General features: G+C 43.0%; 4 protein-coding genes across 4 annotated transcripts; 2 read left to right on the top strand and 2 right to left on the bottom strand.

Moving 5' to 3' along the window:
• Window positions 1-51: 51 nt before the first annotated feature.
• On the top strand, window positions 52-1,681 carry twf (twinfilin actin binding protein). The gene is made up of 4 exons (XM_002054732.4): window positions 52-203; window positions 266-343; window positions 430-1,205; window positions 1,263-1,681. The coding sequence occupies exons 1-4, from the start codon at window positions 179-181 to the stop codon at window positions 1,419-1,421; spliced, it is 1,038 nt and encodes a 345-aa protein (XP_002054768.1). The 5' UTR covers window positions 52-178; the 3' UTR covers window positions 1,422-1,681.
• On the bottom strand, window positions 1,629-2,726 carry 140up (RPII140-upstream gene protein). The gene is made up of 4 exons (XM_002054733.4): window positions 2,488-2,726; window positions 2,263-2,428; window positions 2,111-2,199; window positions 1,629-2,051 (listed from the first exon to the last, which is right to left on the bottom strand). The coding sequence occupies exons 1-4, from the start codon at window positions 2,658-2,660 to the stop codon at window positions 1,694-1,696; spliced, it is 786 nt and encodes a 261-aa protein (XP_002054769.1). The 5' UTR covers window positions 2,661-2,726; the 3' UTR covers window positions 1,629-1,693.
• A 526-nt stretch (window positions 2,727-3,252) lies between these two features.
• Window positions 3,253-7,268, top strand: Polr2B (RNA polymerase II subunit RpII140). Its single transcript, XM_002054734.4, has 4 exons — window positions 3,253-3,420; window positions 3,539-5,707; window positions 5,764-6,698; window positions 6,766-7,268. The coding sequence occupies exons 1-4, from the start codon at window positions 3,399-3,401 to the stop codon at window positions 7,168-7,170; spliced, it is 3,531 nt and encodes a 1,176-aa protein (XP_002054770.1). The 5' UTR covers window positions 3,253-3,398; the 3' UTR covers window positions 7,171-7,268.
• A 1,467-nt stretch (window positions 7,269-8,735) lies between these two features.
• Window positions 8,736-10,008, bottom strand: LOC6630009 (uncharacterized). Its single transcript, XM_002054735.4, has 2 exons — window positions 9,809-10,008; window positions 8,736-9,262 (listed from the first exon to the last, which is right to left on the bottom strand). Exons 1-2 carry the CDS (start codon window positions 9,830-9,832, stop codon window positions 8,837-8,839), a joined length of 450 nt encoding a protein of 149 aa, XP_002054771.3. The 5' UTR covers window positions 9,833-10,008; the 3' UTR covers window positions 8,736-8,836.
• Between the last annotated feature and the right edge of the window lie 3,422 nt (window positions 10,009-13,430).

The following is a 13,430-nucleotide window of genomic DNA, read 5'->3' as shown; positions in this document are numbered from 1 at the left end:
TTTGGCGCTGCCAGATGGTAAAATGTTTCGCTGCAAAATGTAAACAAAGACCAAGTGATGCCAGGGTATACCATTAAAATAGAAAGAGCTGGCAACACCGCTATATTTATTGTGAGTAATACATTTTTTTTCGCCGTTTAGGATTAAGATCTTAAAGAGCACTAACTTTTAGTTTAACATGTCGCATCAAACGGGAATCAAAGGTAAGCGCTAGACTGAAACCAAATATATACAATTTATTAAGCACAATTTTAACCATTGACAGCCAACGAGCAACTAGCGAAAGTTTTTGGCAAGGCCAAAAATGGTAAAATACGTGTGATAAAAGTGTCAATTGAAAACGGTGAGTGGAATATCCAGCACACACATAATCATATCTATATACATCCGGTAACTAACTAACTTCCGGTCACTAATTCGCCCGCACAGAACAGCTCAGCTGCAGCGCCACAGCTGATGTGAAAAAAGATTGGGAACGTGACTATGACAAGCTGCTGGCGCCGCTCTTTGAGGAGAGTGTGCCCTGCTATATTCTATACCGTCTGGATGCAAAGATACCGTTGGGGTATGGCTGGCTGCTCATTAGCTGGACTCCAGATACGGCCAGCATTCGCCAGAAAATGGTCTACGCCTCGACAAAGGCAACGCTAAAGAACGAATTCGGTTCGGCGTACATTTCGGAGGAGCTGCACGCAACGACTCTGGAGGAAACCACGCTGGAGGGCTACAAAAAGCATAAGCGTGAATTTTCTGCGCCCGCGCCACTAACCATGCGCGAGGAGGAGATGAAGGAGCTGCAGCGTTCCGAGGTGCGCACTGAGATATCCACGGAGACGCGCCACCAGACGCTCAGCGGCATCTCCTGCCCACTGACGGAGGCAACACGCGCAGCGGTGCGGGATATGTTGCGCGGCACCTATGACTATTTGCAGTTTCGCATTAGTCTGGAGGAGGAACGCATTCATGTCTCCCATGCCGCAAATGTGGAATTGCGCGATCTGCCCAAGCAGGTGCCCGAAGATCATGCGCGCTACCATCTGTATTTGTTTAAGCACACCCACGAGGGCGACTATATGGAGTCCTTTGTATTCATATACTCTATGCCAGGATACTCTTGCTCCGTGCGTGAACGCATGATGTACTCGAGCTGTAAGGCTCCATTTCTTGAAGAGTTGTCCGCATACGGCGTGGAAATAGCCAAGAAGGTGAGAGATTGGCCTCAGTGCGAAAAGCTTTTGACTTATTTTTATTTGCCAATATAGCTGGAAATCGACAGCGGCGACGAACTGACCGAGGAGTATCTGCAGGAGGAACTGCATCCCAAAAAGATATTGCATCGACCAGCCTTTGCAAAGCCAAAAGGACCACCTAATCGCGGGGCCAAGCGCCTGACGCGTCCCTCCAACGAAGACGAAGTCTGAAGCCCATCGAGCCAAACTATACACAATTTATGTTTCCTGTTCTTCTCGCAGAGCATTTAATTTATTGCATTTGAATTGTGTGCTCCATTTTCATGTTATTTAAATGTATCCGAGTCATATCTGTATCCTTAGTTGCACTAGGCATCAACTGAAACAACGCATAGCAGCAGCCAACTTGGGCTTCCTTAATTGTATTGTCTGTATAACTTCTAAAGGACATTATTGCAATTTATTATTTAAATAAAAACAAGCTAAATTTACATCGAGTTGATTCACTTGACGGCGTCCAATGTGACCGATTCGCCCACGCGCTTATCATGTGCGGTAAACAGTTCGGGCGCATCCTTTTGGGCCTGCTTCTTGAAGGCTTGCTGGATGGTATCGTCCCGCTGCAAGCGCCATTTGTACTGCCAGTAGCGCACCTCCTCCATGGAGGTGCCCGATGCCTTCATCAACAGCAGCGAAGCTACGCCCGCGACACCACCCATAAACCCACCAATGATGCCGCCAGCAGCCATGCCCCGCAGACCCAGATTGACTTTGTAGAGAGCACCTGTTAGGGAGCCCGCTGCCAGGTACTCGTAAATGGAGGACTTTCCGCGGTAAACAGATATACACGTTATGATGCCACTGGCGGAAGAGACAACTCGTTAGGCTTCAGGTAACTGCCGTTATTAAGGTTCACTTACAAGTAGGAGGTGCTAAACAGAGCCACACGCCAGCCCCATTTAAAGCCGCCCTTGGCGAAATTCACTGTAAACTGATCCTGCAGCTTCTTCTGCAAGGGGTATTGGTGTAAGTCTAGTTATATTGTTAATGGACCGACTTAAGCGACTTTTACCTTGGCATCAAAGTGCGATTTGAACGCTGTCGCTTGATTGTTCTCCATGAAGTTTATGTAGCTGACCCGCGATTGTGTAACGCCTCCGTAGATGGCCCCCACAAGGAAGCCGAGGAAGCCCACCTGGTATATTGAGTTCAGCTCTGAGGATATGCTGCCGAATTCACTAGTAAAATATCGCAAAATTAATAATCGCAGCGCCATGTCTTCGCAGCCAGCACTTACTCCACGGTTAGCATTTGCTTCAGACGCTCCAAGCCTGTTTCTTCGGTTGGCTTGTTGGCCAAGAAAGATTTGTAGGTTTTGCTATCCTTGTCGACAACATCGTCGGCGCTGCGATCAATTCCCGGCAGAATGCCGGCAATCAAGAATCGACCACTTTTTGTGAAAAACCTCATGTGAAATTCGGCGTTAAATAACTAAACAAGCAAAACATCTACGGTACAAACAGCTGATTCAGCTGCTAGTTATGTGCCCGCCATATCGAAACGATGATTGCAGGTAGAGCATGAGTCGAATAATATAATCGAATATAATCGATTAGTTATGTTGGACAGCTGAAAATATGCAAATTAATAAAACCTACAGAGCGCAACGAGATGAACGTAATAATCATCCATGCTTAAAACACCAAATTGTAGTGCACCACTTCTTTCTGCAGCTGGTAGACCATGAAATTAATAACAACGGTTAGTTTGTATTATCAAATATATATATACATTTTGGCTAAGAAGTTGCCATTTATGCCCATAAACTTTCTAAGTTTTGTGTGTACGACCGTTGACATATATATTGGTGTTTTTTTTATTGCCTATATTAATTTATTATTGCAAGTTGGAAAAATAAAATTATATAGAATATATGAATGCGTATAGAGAATATCTCACAGTGTGTAGATGCCCTACATTATTTTGAATTATCGATAGGTGATATGTCGTTGTTAAGCACTGAAAAGAATCGATACATAAGTGACACGATAGTTTCCCCACTATCCCGACAAAATCGCCGCAACTTGCGGTGCTTGCAGTTTTTTTTTCGTAGCAATTTCGTTAAAATATTAAACAATTTAAAGATTGTGAATAAGTTTTTTCTATTTTCTTACGCGCACCAAGTGCAAATAATTATTTTTGCGCAAAATGATGTACGAGAATGAAGAAGGTAAGAAAACTTAGCGAAAATTGCAAACCACGCCGCTTGCCAAAAAGTAACATGGCGGCCGGAGCGCTAGCGTTCCTGTGTGTGAATGAAATAGTGAGTATGTAATTGGTTTTTGCAGAGAATTTCGATGAGGAAAATGCAGAGGAAATCTCGCACGAGTTGTGGCAGGAGGCCTGCTGGATTGTGATCAACGCCTATTTCGACGAAAAGGGCCTGGTGCGCCAGCAGCTGGACAGCTTTGACGAGTTCATACAAATGTCTGTGCAGCGCATTGTGGAGGACTCGCCGGCGATTGAGCTGCAGGCGGAGGCGCAGCATACGTCCGGCGAGGTAGAGACACCGCCCCGGTTTTCGCTTAAATTCGAACAGATTTACTTGTCCAAGCCGACGCATTGGGAGAAGGATGGCTCGCCCAGTCCCATGATGCCCAACGAGGCGCGCTTGCGCAATCTGACCTACTCAGCTCCGCTCTATGTGGATATAACAAAGACAAAAAATGTGGAGGGCATGGATCCCGTCGAGACGCAGCATCAGAAAACCTTTATTGGCAAAATTCCCATCATGTTGAGATCAACTTATTGCCTGCTATCCCAACTTACGGATCGTGATTTGACCGAGTTAAATGAGTGCCCACTGGATCCAGGTGGCTATTTTATTATAAACGGCTCGGAAAAAGTGCTCATTGCGCAAGAGAAGATGGCCACAAACACCGTGTACGTCTTCAGCATGAAGGACGGCAAATATGCCTTTAAAACGGAGATACGCTCCTGCTTGGAGCATAGTTCGCGACCCACCTCAACACTCTGGGTGAACATGATGGCGCGTGGCTCGCAGAACATCAAGAAGTCGGCAATTGGACAGCGCATCATTGCCATTCTGCCGTATATTAAGCAGGAGATACCCATTATGATTGTGTTTCGGGCATTGGGCTTTGTGGCAGATCGCGATATATTGGAGCACATAATTTACGATTTTGACGATCCAGAGATGATGGAAATGGTGAAGCCCTCACTGGACGAAGCCTTCGTCGTGCAGGAGCAAAATGTCGCTTTGAATTTCATCGGAGCTCGTGGAGCACGCCCAGGAGTTACCAAGGACAAGCGCATAAAATACGCTAAGGAAATTCTGCAAAAAGAAATGCTGCCGCATGTGGGAGTCTCAGACTTTTGCGAGACAAAGAAGGCCTATTTCCTAGGCTACATGGTGCATCGCCTGCTGCTGGCTTCGCTGGGCCGCCGTGAACTCGACGATCGTGATCACTATGGCAACAAACGTTTGGATCTGGCTGGGCCGCTTTTAGCCTTCCTCTTCCGCGGCCTCTTCAAGAACTTAATGAAGGAGGTGCGCATGTACACACAGAAATTCATTGATCGCGGAAAGGACTTCAATCTGGAGCTGGCTATCAAGACCAACATTATTACAGATGGTCTGCGTTATTCGCTGGCCACCGGCAACTGGGGTGATCAGAAGAAGGCTCATCAGGCTCGTGCCGGTGTCTCGCAGGTGTTGAATCGTCTCACATTTGCCTCCACATTGTCACATTTGCGCCGTGTCAACTCGCCCATCGGACGCGACGGTAAATTGGCCAAGCCGCGTCAGTTGCACAACACCCTGTGGGGTATGTTGTGCCCGGCGGAGACACCTGAGGGCGCAGCTGTGGGTTTGGTCAAGAATTTGGCACTCATGGCCTACATTTCGGTGGGTTCACAGCCGTCGCCGATTCTGGAATTCTTGGAAGAGTGGTCAATGGAAAATCTAGAGGAAATTGCACCCTCGGCGATTGCGGATGCGACCAAAATCTTCGTCAATGGCTGCTGGGTGGGCATTCATCGAGATCCGGAGCAGCTGATGGCCACGCTGCGTAAATTGCGCCGCCAGATGGATATCATTGTATCCGAGGTGTCCATGATTCGCGACATTCGCGATCGTGAGATCAGAATCTACACGGACGCTGGCCGCATATGTCGGCCTCTGCTTATTGTGGAAAATGGCACGCTGCTATTAAAGAAAACGCACGTGGAGATGTTGAAGGAGCGAGACTACAACAACTACAGCTGGCAGGTGCTGGTTGCCTCTGGTGTCGTTGAGTACATTGACACGCTCGAGGAGGAGACGGTCATGATTGCCATGTCGCCCTACGATCTCAAACAGGACAAGGACTACGCATATTGTACCACCTATACGCACTGTGAGATTCATCCGGCCATGATACTGGGCGTTTGTGCCTCCATTATACCCTTCCCCGATCACAACCAGAGTCCACGTAACACCTATCAAAGTGCTATGGGTAAGCAGAAGGCAATCGCATTGTGTAAACTATTTATTAACCATTTTCCCTTCTAGGCAAGCAGGCCATGGGCGTCTATATAACCAACTTCCATGTGCGCATGGACACATTGGCGCACGTGCTCTATTATCCCATGAAGCCGTTGGTGACAACACGCTCCATGGAGTACTTGCGTTTCCGTGAGCTGCCTGCGGGTATTAACTCAATTGTGGCAATTTTGTGCTACACTGGCTATAACCAGGAGGATTCTGTCATTCTGAACGCCTCGGCAGTCGAGCGTGGATTCTTCCGTTCGGTGTTCTATCGTTCGTACAAGGATGCCGAGAATAAGCGTGTTGGTGATCAGGAAGAGAACTTTGAGAAACCGCATCGTGGCACATGCCAGGGCATGCGTAACGCTCACTATGACAAACTGGACGACGATGGCATCATTGCACCTGGCATACGTGTCTCTGGAGATGATGTCGTCATTGGCAAGACAATAACGCTGCCCGAAAACGATGATGAGCTGGACAGCAATACAAAGCGATTCGCTAAGCGTGATGCCTCCACGTTTTTGCGTAACTCGGAGACGGGCATTGTGGATCAGGTTATGTTGACACTGAACAGCGAGGGCTATAAGTTCTGCAAGATTCGCGTGCGTTCAGTGCGCATACCACAGATTGGCGACAAGTTTGCCTCGCGTCACGGACAGAAGGGTACATGTGGCATACAGTATCGGCAAGAGGACATGCCATTCACCTGTGAGGGTTTGGCGCCAGACATTATCATCAATCCGCACGCTATTCCCTCGCGTATGACAATTGGTCATTTGATCGAATGCCTGCAGGGCAAGCTGGGCTCCAATAAGGGCGAAATTGGTGATGCCACGCCCTTCAACGATGCCGTAAATGTGCAAAAGATATCAACTTTCCTGCAGGAGTATGGCTATCATTTGCGTGGTAATGAGGTCATGTACAACGGCCACACGGGACGCAAAATCAATGCGCAGGTTAGTCGCAGATCGCAAATCCTTGTTGTTAGTCTTGAGTTAATCTAATGTTGCTATTCTGTTGCAGGTGTTCCTTGGTCCCACCTACTATCAACGTCTCAAGCACATGGTGGACGACAAAATCCATTCACGTGCCCGTGGTCCTGTGCAGATTCTTGTGCGACAGCCCATGGAGGGCAGAGCCCGTGACGGCGGTCTGCGTTTCGGTGAAATGGAGCGCGATTGTCAAATTTCTCACGGCGCCGCACAGTTCTTGCGCGAGCGACTGTTCGAAGTGTCTGATCCGTATCGAGTGCATATTTGCAACTTCTGCGGGCTGATTGCTATTGCCAATTTGCGCAACAACACTTTCGAGTGCAAAGGTTGCAAGAACAAGACGCAAATCTCGCAGGTGCGTCTGCCGTACGCGGCCAAACTGCTCTTCCAGGAGCTCATGTCCATGAACATCGCACCACGACTGATGGTCAGCTAGTCGTGCGCCACCATCTATTAATATTATAAACATCATTTTGGAGCTGCTTGTGCTTCGTTTAGTAATTAAATTAAATTTCCATAATTATGACGATCCAACCGCCGCCATGTACGAGCATGTCATGTAGACCAAGCAAAATTGGTAGTGTCTTCTAAGTCCATCTCGCAAGTGGAGCAAATGCGTGTGCTGAATTGTAAAGATGGCAACGTGCCTGGAACACCCAAATAGTTGAGCGAAAGTCTGCATTAGGAGTTAACAAGCCGAACAAATTTTGAATAATTTGTCGGTATGGCGCAGATTCCTCAAACGGGTATTTCTGGTGCAGCACAACGCTTGTAACACATTGATGGACTTTTTTCATTGGATTGCCTCAACGACAATGATTTATGATGATCTAAATAGGATTGTATTATATATCAACACTCCGTAAGCCAATATTTTTTTATTTTTTACATCTTGAGACCAGAACCTTATTTTAGTGATATATTTTTCAAAACCCTATAATTTATATATATTCATATTTATTTCTGATTTTATATGCGAAACCAAATTGTCTGTCCGTCTGTCTATTTGTCCTTTTGTCTGTCCGTTTGTCCTTTTATCTGTCCGTCTGTCTATGTATCCTGTTGTCTGTCCGTGTAGGCATTATAGATTTAATAGTCCGGTAAATTACCCGTGTTTCTTGTGTTTTTAAGCACATTAAGAGGTTTGAAAAAATCTTGTTAAACTCTGCACTAGAACTATTGGTATTTAGTTTGAATCGGTTGAAACTTTTTTTAATTTCCTTTTATAAGGGTCTGTACAGCTTAATCAGAATGGGAAATTCTTTGTGATGTGATCTATATCGGGTTAAATTTTACAACGAAAGTTTTTATCAAAATCATTTATAATATTTAATATAATAATTGAATTAACACATTATTTTAATTCAAAAATTTTATACTAATCGAAGTCCGCTGACGACTTTGACTTTAATCATAATACTATATGGTAAATTTTCATATGTCAGGAAGTGTATTTAAATTTCGTCAACGCCAAGATGACGGCTCATTCGCTTTAAAGCACAAATTGCTTAAATTTCTTACCGCTTTCAGAACGGTTTTACTTTAATGTTCACATTGTGCCCAATATTTCGAAACTTGCGTGCACTATCAACTAGCTAGTTTAGAAAGTGTATTTAGATAGCGGCTTGAAAATAGCTTTCCATTCATTGTTTGCTGTGGCTATTTTTGCTTTCTATGAATTTGACGTAATGTTTGGCCTGCGGTCTGCGTCGCCCAATGACAAAAGGGATTAGTTCTTTGTTGTGAGGCTGGAGCTTTGACTTGGCTTTAGTTGTACCAACCAATTGACTGACAGTTATTAATTGCCGCTTGACGCGCACCCGGCGCGTAGCGCATGGAGTTGAAGTTGAAGTTGGTTGGGGCATTGTTGGGTAAGTGGCGCTGATGCCGCCACCCATCATTCAGCGACAATGGCGGCTGCTTTGTTGTGGATAATTGAAATGACATGTAAATCGTCGCGCCAAAGCGTGTCTGATAGGAGCTTTTCAGCAACGCTTAAACAACTCTTGAGGCATTTATTTATAGCGGCTTATAATATAACATACAAATAATAATAGTGGACTGCATCGTGGGTGCAGCAGCTGGAGCTATCCGTCGCCCGACTACTTCTCGTCGTTGCGGAACACGCTGATCGCATAAAACTCGGGCAGTCGATAGACCTTTAAGCGCTCGTGACTGAATTGACCGTTGGCACGTGCCTTTACAAAGAAGATGTCTTTCAGGCCCAGCTCCTTGCGGCGCTGCTCCTTCTCCGCGATTCGCTGCTGCTTGGGTCGATAGCCCTCCGACTTGTCCGGCAGTAGCTTTACGAAGATGATGTCCCGCTCACCATCGCCTGCCAGCGTGCGTGCCTGGTAAATCACCTCGCGTGACTCTGGATAGATTAACAGCGGCTCAATGGGCAGCACCTCACTCGGCGCATTTGGGTATGCAACGAGATTATCGTCAAAGCGTGGAACTGGAGCTGCCACCGATGTGTGGCCATTCAACCCGAAGCAGATGAAGAGCAGCAATGCTGCATAAAAGCGCTGTAAGTGGAAGGAGTATTAGTCGAGGCTACATTAAACCAAAGTGAATTAATCAGTCTCAAGGATTTAAGCAACACCCAAGCTTTGAAAACTCCTTATATATTATTTAAGATTTATTAAACAGAAGTGTTTAGGAAAAATATTCTAAATGGAAGCTCGTATATGCTATGCTCCAAAACACCAAGCTACAAAATACAAAATCGAAATCAAAAATTTCAAGGATTAAAGGATCAGTTTGCAACGTGCTTTGGAAATCCTTGTTAAACAGTAACAAAATATGGAACTGTCAAATGAAATAAGTTTTAATATGGATCTTGTAAAAGGGACTGCAAAGTCAATTTGTATACAACTAATAATTTTAAACTTGTTTTTAGGCATTTTAATTTATTATATTTAAGTATTTGTACTCAATATTGGATCTAATCTTAGATAGTATCTGGCCTTGTCAAAGCATTTGTATCTGTATCTTTACGAGCAATCGCAGGTTTTTGAGCAATTTATTGTTGTTTGTGCACTGGTTAAATTGAGTCCCGTTTTGGCAATTACCGTTTTGAATTTGTACAGCGGCATTTTGGCTAAAAAAGAAACGCTGCACGCTTATTAATTTAAAAGCAAATTGGATTCTATAATTTAAGCCGCTTTACGCTTTGCCAAAAAAATAAATATAACAGCCGAGTGTCGCAGCTTGGCTGACGCGATCAAGATTGTGCGGGTAGTTCGACTACCAAGCGCGACGGGCAAATGTTAAGCACAGACTGGCGCGCGACAAGGCCAGGTAACTTCATTTACCAAGTCCAAGTCCAAGCCGGAGTCAAAGCCGGCGACGTTCGCGTCTGCGCAAGCGTCGTCATCGTCGGCATTCTGTCAAATGAATTGTAAATTGAAGGTAAATAGATAACGGCTAAGCGAATGCTGAAAGCTCTTGGGATTGGGAAGCAGCCGATATGTACAAATAGCATTAGCTAATAATATTAATATTATTGCTATTAATTGATCACTAGGTCGTTGCGGCTAAGCCGTGTCAGTAGGTTCAATGCTGAGATGTTGAGAACTCATCAAGCCAAGCTGCGCTTTTTCAGCTGCCCAACACGGCAGCTGATGCTCAGGCGTTTACATTTATAAATAACAAGGCTTGCCTGTTCATTTTATGCTTTTACGCGCAATGATGTCAAATTTATTATTATTGCCCATGTATATAAAAAAAATATATATATATATACAGATATGCATATGTATACATAGAAACTCAAGTAGAAATGTTTAATTAGCAAATATTTACGCTACGCTGAAAGATTGGCTGGCTCGGTTTGTCTATTGTCTCTAGGTATATTATGATAACATTTCTATGTTTTGTGGTATTATTAGCCAAAATGAATGGCTACTGTGAATGACACTGATGAGTTGATGACTGATTGTTGATTGCAATTGAATCTTACCTGCTGGACTTGGTCAGAAGGCAGAAGCGTCTGTTAAATGTCAAATAACTTACGAGAGTTTATGCATACAAATGTTGTGCGAGCAATTTACAATTACGAATACCTTTGAGAAACTTTGCTTTGCTAACTTAAGTGGCATATAATTGATCATTACTGTAAACAATTTGTTGAATATCATTATTATTATGCTGAGGAGTGATGTCTATTGCTTGTGGTCTGTCTGAGTATTGTAGATTGAGCTTGGCTTGCCAAAAGTACTTCTACTTAAACATAGAACATTCTCAATTCCCTCATTCGAAATCAAAAAGATATCACAATCAAATTCGGAGCTTATTTGAACTAATAACATATTTTTCTTTGACATAATTAGCTATATTTTTACGTCTACTTCATTTTCTTGATATTAATTTATATTTTTTTATAGAAACTAAGTACATTAGATTTGTAAGCAAGTGTTGGGATTATAAATGAATATGATTAAGTTGATGCCCCATTATGACTTTCTTGCTGCTAAAATTATTAACTCAACGTCTGATTCATTCCCTGTCATATGTTTGTGCGCGTAAATTAATTAATTCTACAAACGTTTTTTTTCTTACTTAAGTAGTTTAGCTTCGTTATAGTTTGGCAATTGAATGCCACAGTATTGATTCAATTATTTTAATTAATCATACGCACCATGGGTTACAATGTTCAATTTGCTGTAAATCACTTTCCAGCAGCAAAACAAAACTTGTCTAACAACAGTGTATACACTATCTAATGATGTGTACGCAGGTTATGGGAAACCATTCATCAGCGAGCAACGAGACATGGGCCAACAAAGTAAAAATCAAATCAAAATAAACTCAAGTGTAATTGAAGTAGCAAGACAAAGGCAAACATGCCTCTTTGAGGGGCACATCAGCTGACCAAGGCCACAAGCGAAATTTAATCGCTTTAAATGTGAAATTATTTCCAAATGAAAATAGCAAAGCAGAAATGAGCTACGTATTCAATTCGTGGCACATCACATAATCAAAACAATTGTCGCTTGATTTCATTTTTGAGCGCACGTCGAGTAGCAAATCGTGAGTTTATAATTGCAACGGCGCATCTCTCACCTGTTTTGCTTACGGCTGTGACAGCTGTGGGTGCTCTTTAGAATACATTCAAACTACATACTCACTACTCACTCTTGGATTTTTGATTTGTGCTTTCGTTTCGAATTCGTTTTCATTCTATTCGCCCAGAAGCAGACGCGCTTAATGAGCTCATTCGTATGCGCGCGGGGAGTCATGTGAAAGGTGAATACTACTTATCGCATATTGGTCTGCCTCTGGCCTTACTTAGCTCTGACTACGGCTGCGGCTCCGACTCCGGCTCCGACTCTGATGGCGCTACCGTTTTGCAAATGACACGAAAAGTGAAAGCCCATCATTTGGTGGCATCTGGCGCCAGCATTAGCCACATATTGTGGTTTATTTGTCTCGCCAAGCGATTAGACGACAGAGTCGAACTTCGAACTAAGGGCTAGTGACATTTGATTTTTGCAACTTTTGTGTCTGCTGCGATTTAAAAATGCAAAAAAATATTTATTTGCTTGTAAATAAATAAATTCATTAAAACGGTTACGCAACTAATTTGATGGTCTACATTTGATCTTCGAAAAGGAAAGAAAGCGATTCAAAATCAAACAAAGCAATATCTGCGACGGTTAATCTCTTCAAAATTCAAATAACTATATTTTAATTTTTTGATTTATTTATTTCGCCCCATCAAAACATGTTAACGCGTCATCAGTAGACATAAAGTAATTGATTCTTGTGTCAACTGCCGAGTTCTATTCGTCTGTTTGCCTGTCTGATCCTCTTCAAACGTAACTCTTACTCTTATAGGTGCCGTCAAAACATTGCATTTTTGCATCGTTAGTTGGAAGAATTTGACCGTTAATAGATAAAAGCATCGTTAAGCTCATGATAATATTAAGACTAAGACTAACATTAAGACTCTTTAAAATCCAGGTCGTGTTCTTAGTATCAAAACAATAATAGGTGTATCTATGAGGTCAATAGGTTATTATTTATTTTATTTTAAGACAAGATATAGTGTCAGCTTAGAGGCCCGCCATCATGCTCAAATCGTACCTATAGCTTTTTATGAATAGGGCTGGAAATGGTTACTGCTGGCCTTAATGTATGTGCTGGATTTTTAGTTCATTTGCCTTTTTTAATTGCAAAATAATCAAGGAAAATATTTGGCCAATGTAGTCGTGATATTATTAATGATTTGCAGTTGAATAAGCAACTGCCTTTAGGCTGTCGAAGGGCTTTAATGCAAAAAATGTTTGAGTACCGAAGTGACGAGTCCCATTTATGGATTAGTTCTAAAAAAAACTTACCGGATTTAAACCGAAACTCTTTGAAGCCTGATTACCAACTTTGTAGTAAACATAAAACGAACCCTAAACCGGATTAGCTGGCTTAAAAGGAGCCAAATCTAAGCTTGAATCTAAAATAACATTTTTTTTTGAATAATTGGAAAAATTATTTTGTTACCTATTGACATTGCTTGAACTGTAAATATGAATAATTTACTAGTTAAAACGAATTTAAAAAAAACTAAAACTGTTTGCACAGACAGCCAAAATATTTAGTTGCCCGACAAGGCAAGGACTTGGCAAATTCAACAGGAAAATGTATCAAAGTCGCGAAAAATGATACAACTTTTTTTGTTTACCATCCGACTGGCCA

Source organism: Drosophila virilis, chromosome 2, assembly GCF_030788295.1.
Source record: "Drosophila virilis strain 15010-1051.87 chromosome 2, Dvir_AGI_RSII-ME, whole genome shotgun sequence".
In the NCBI taxonomy this organism is placed as follows: Eukaryota; Metazoa; Arthropoda; class Insecta; order Diptera; family Drosophilidae; genus Drosophila; species Drosophila virilis.
This window is presented reverse-complemented; position numbering and strand designations above follow the sequence as displayed.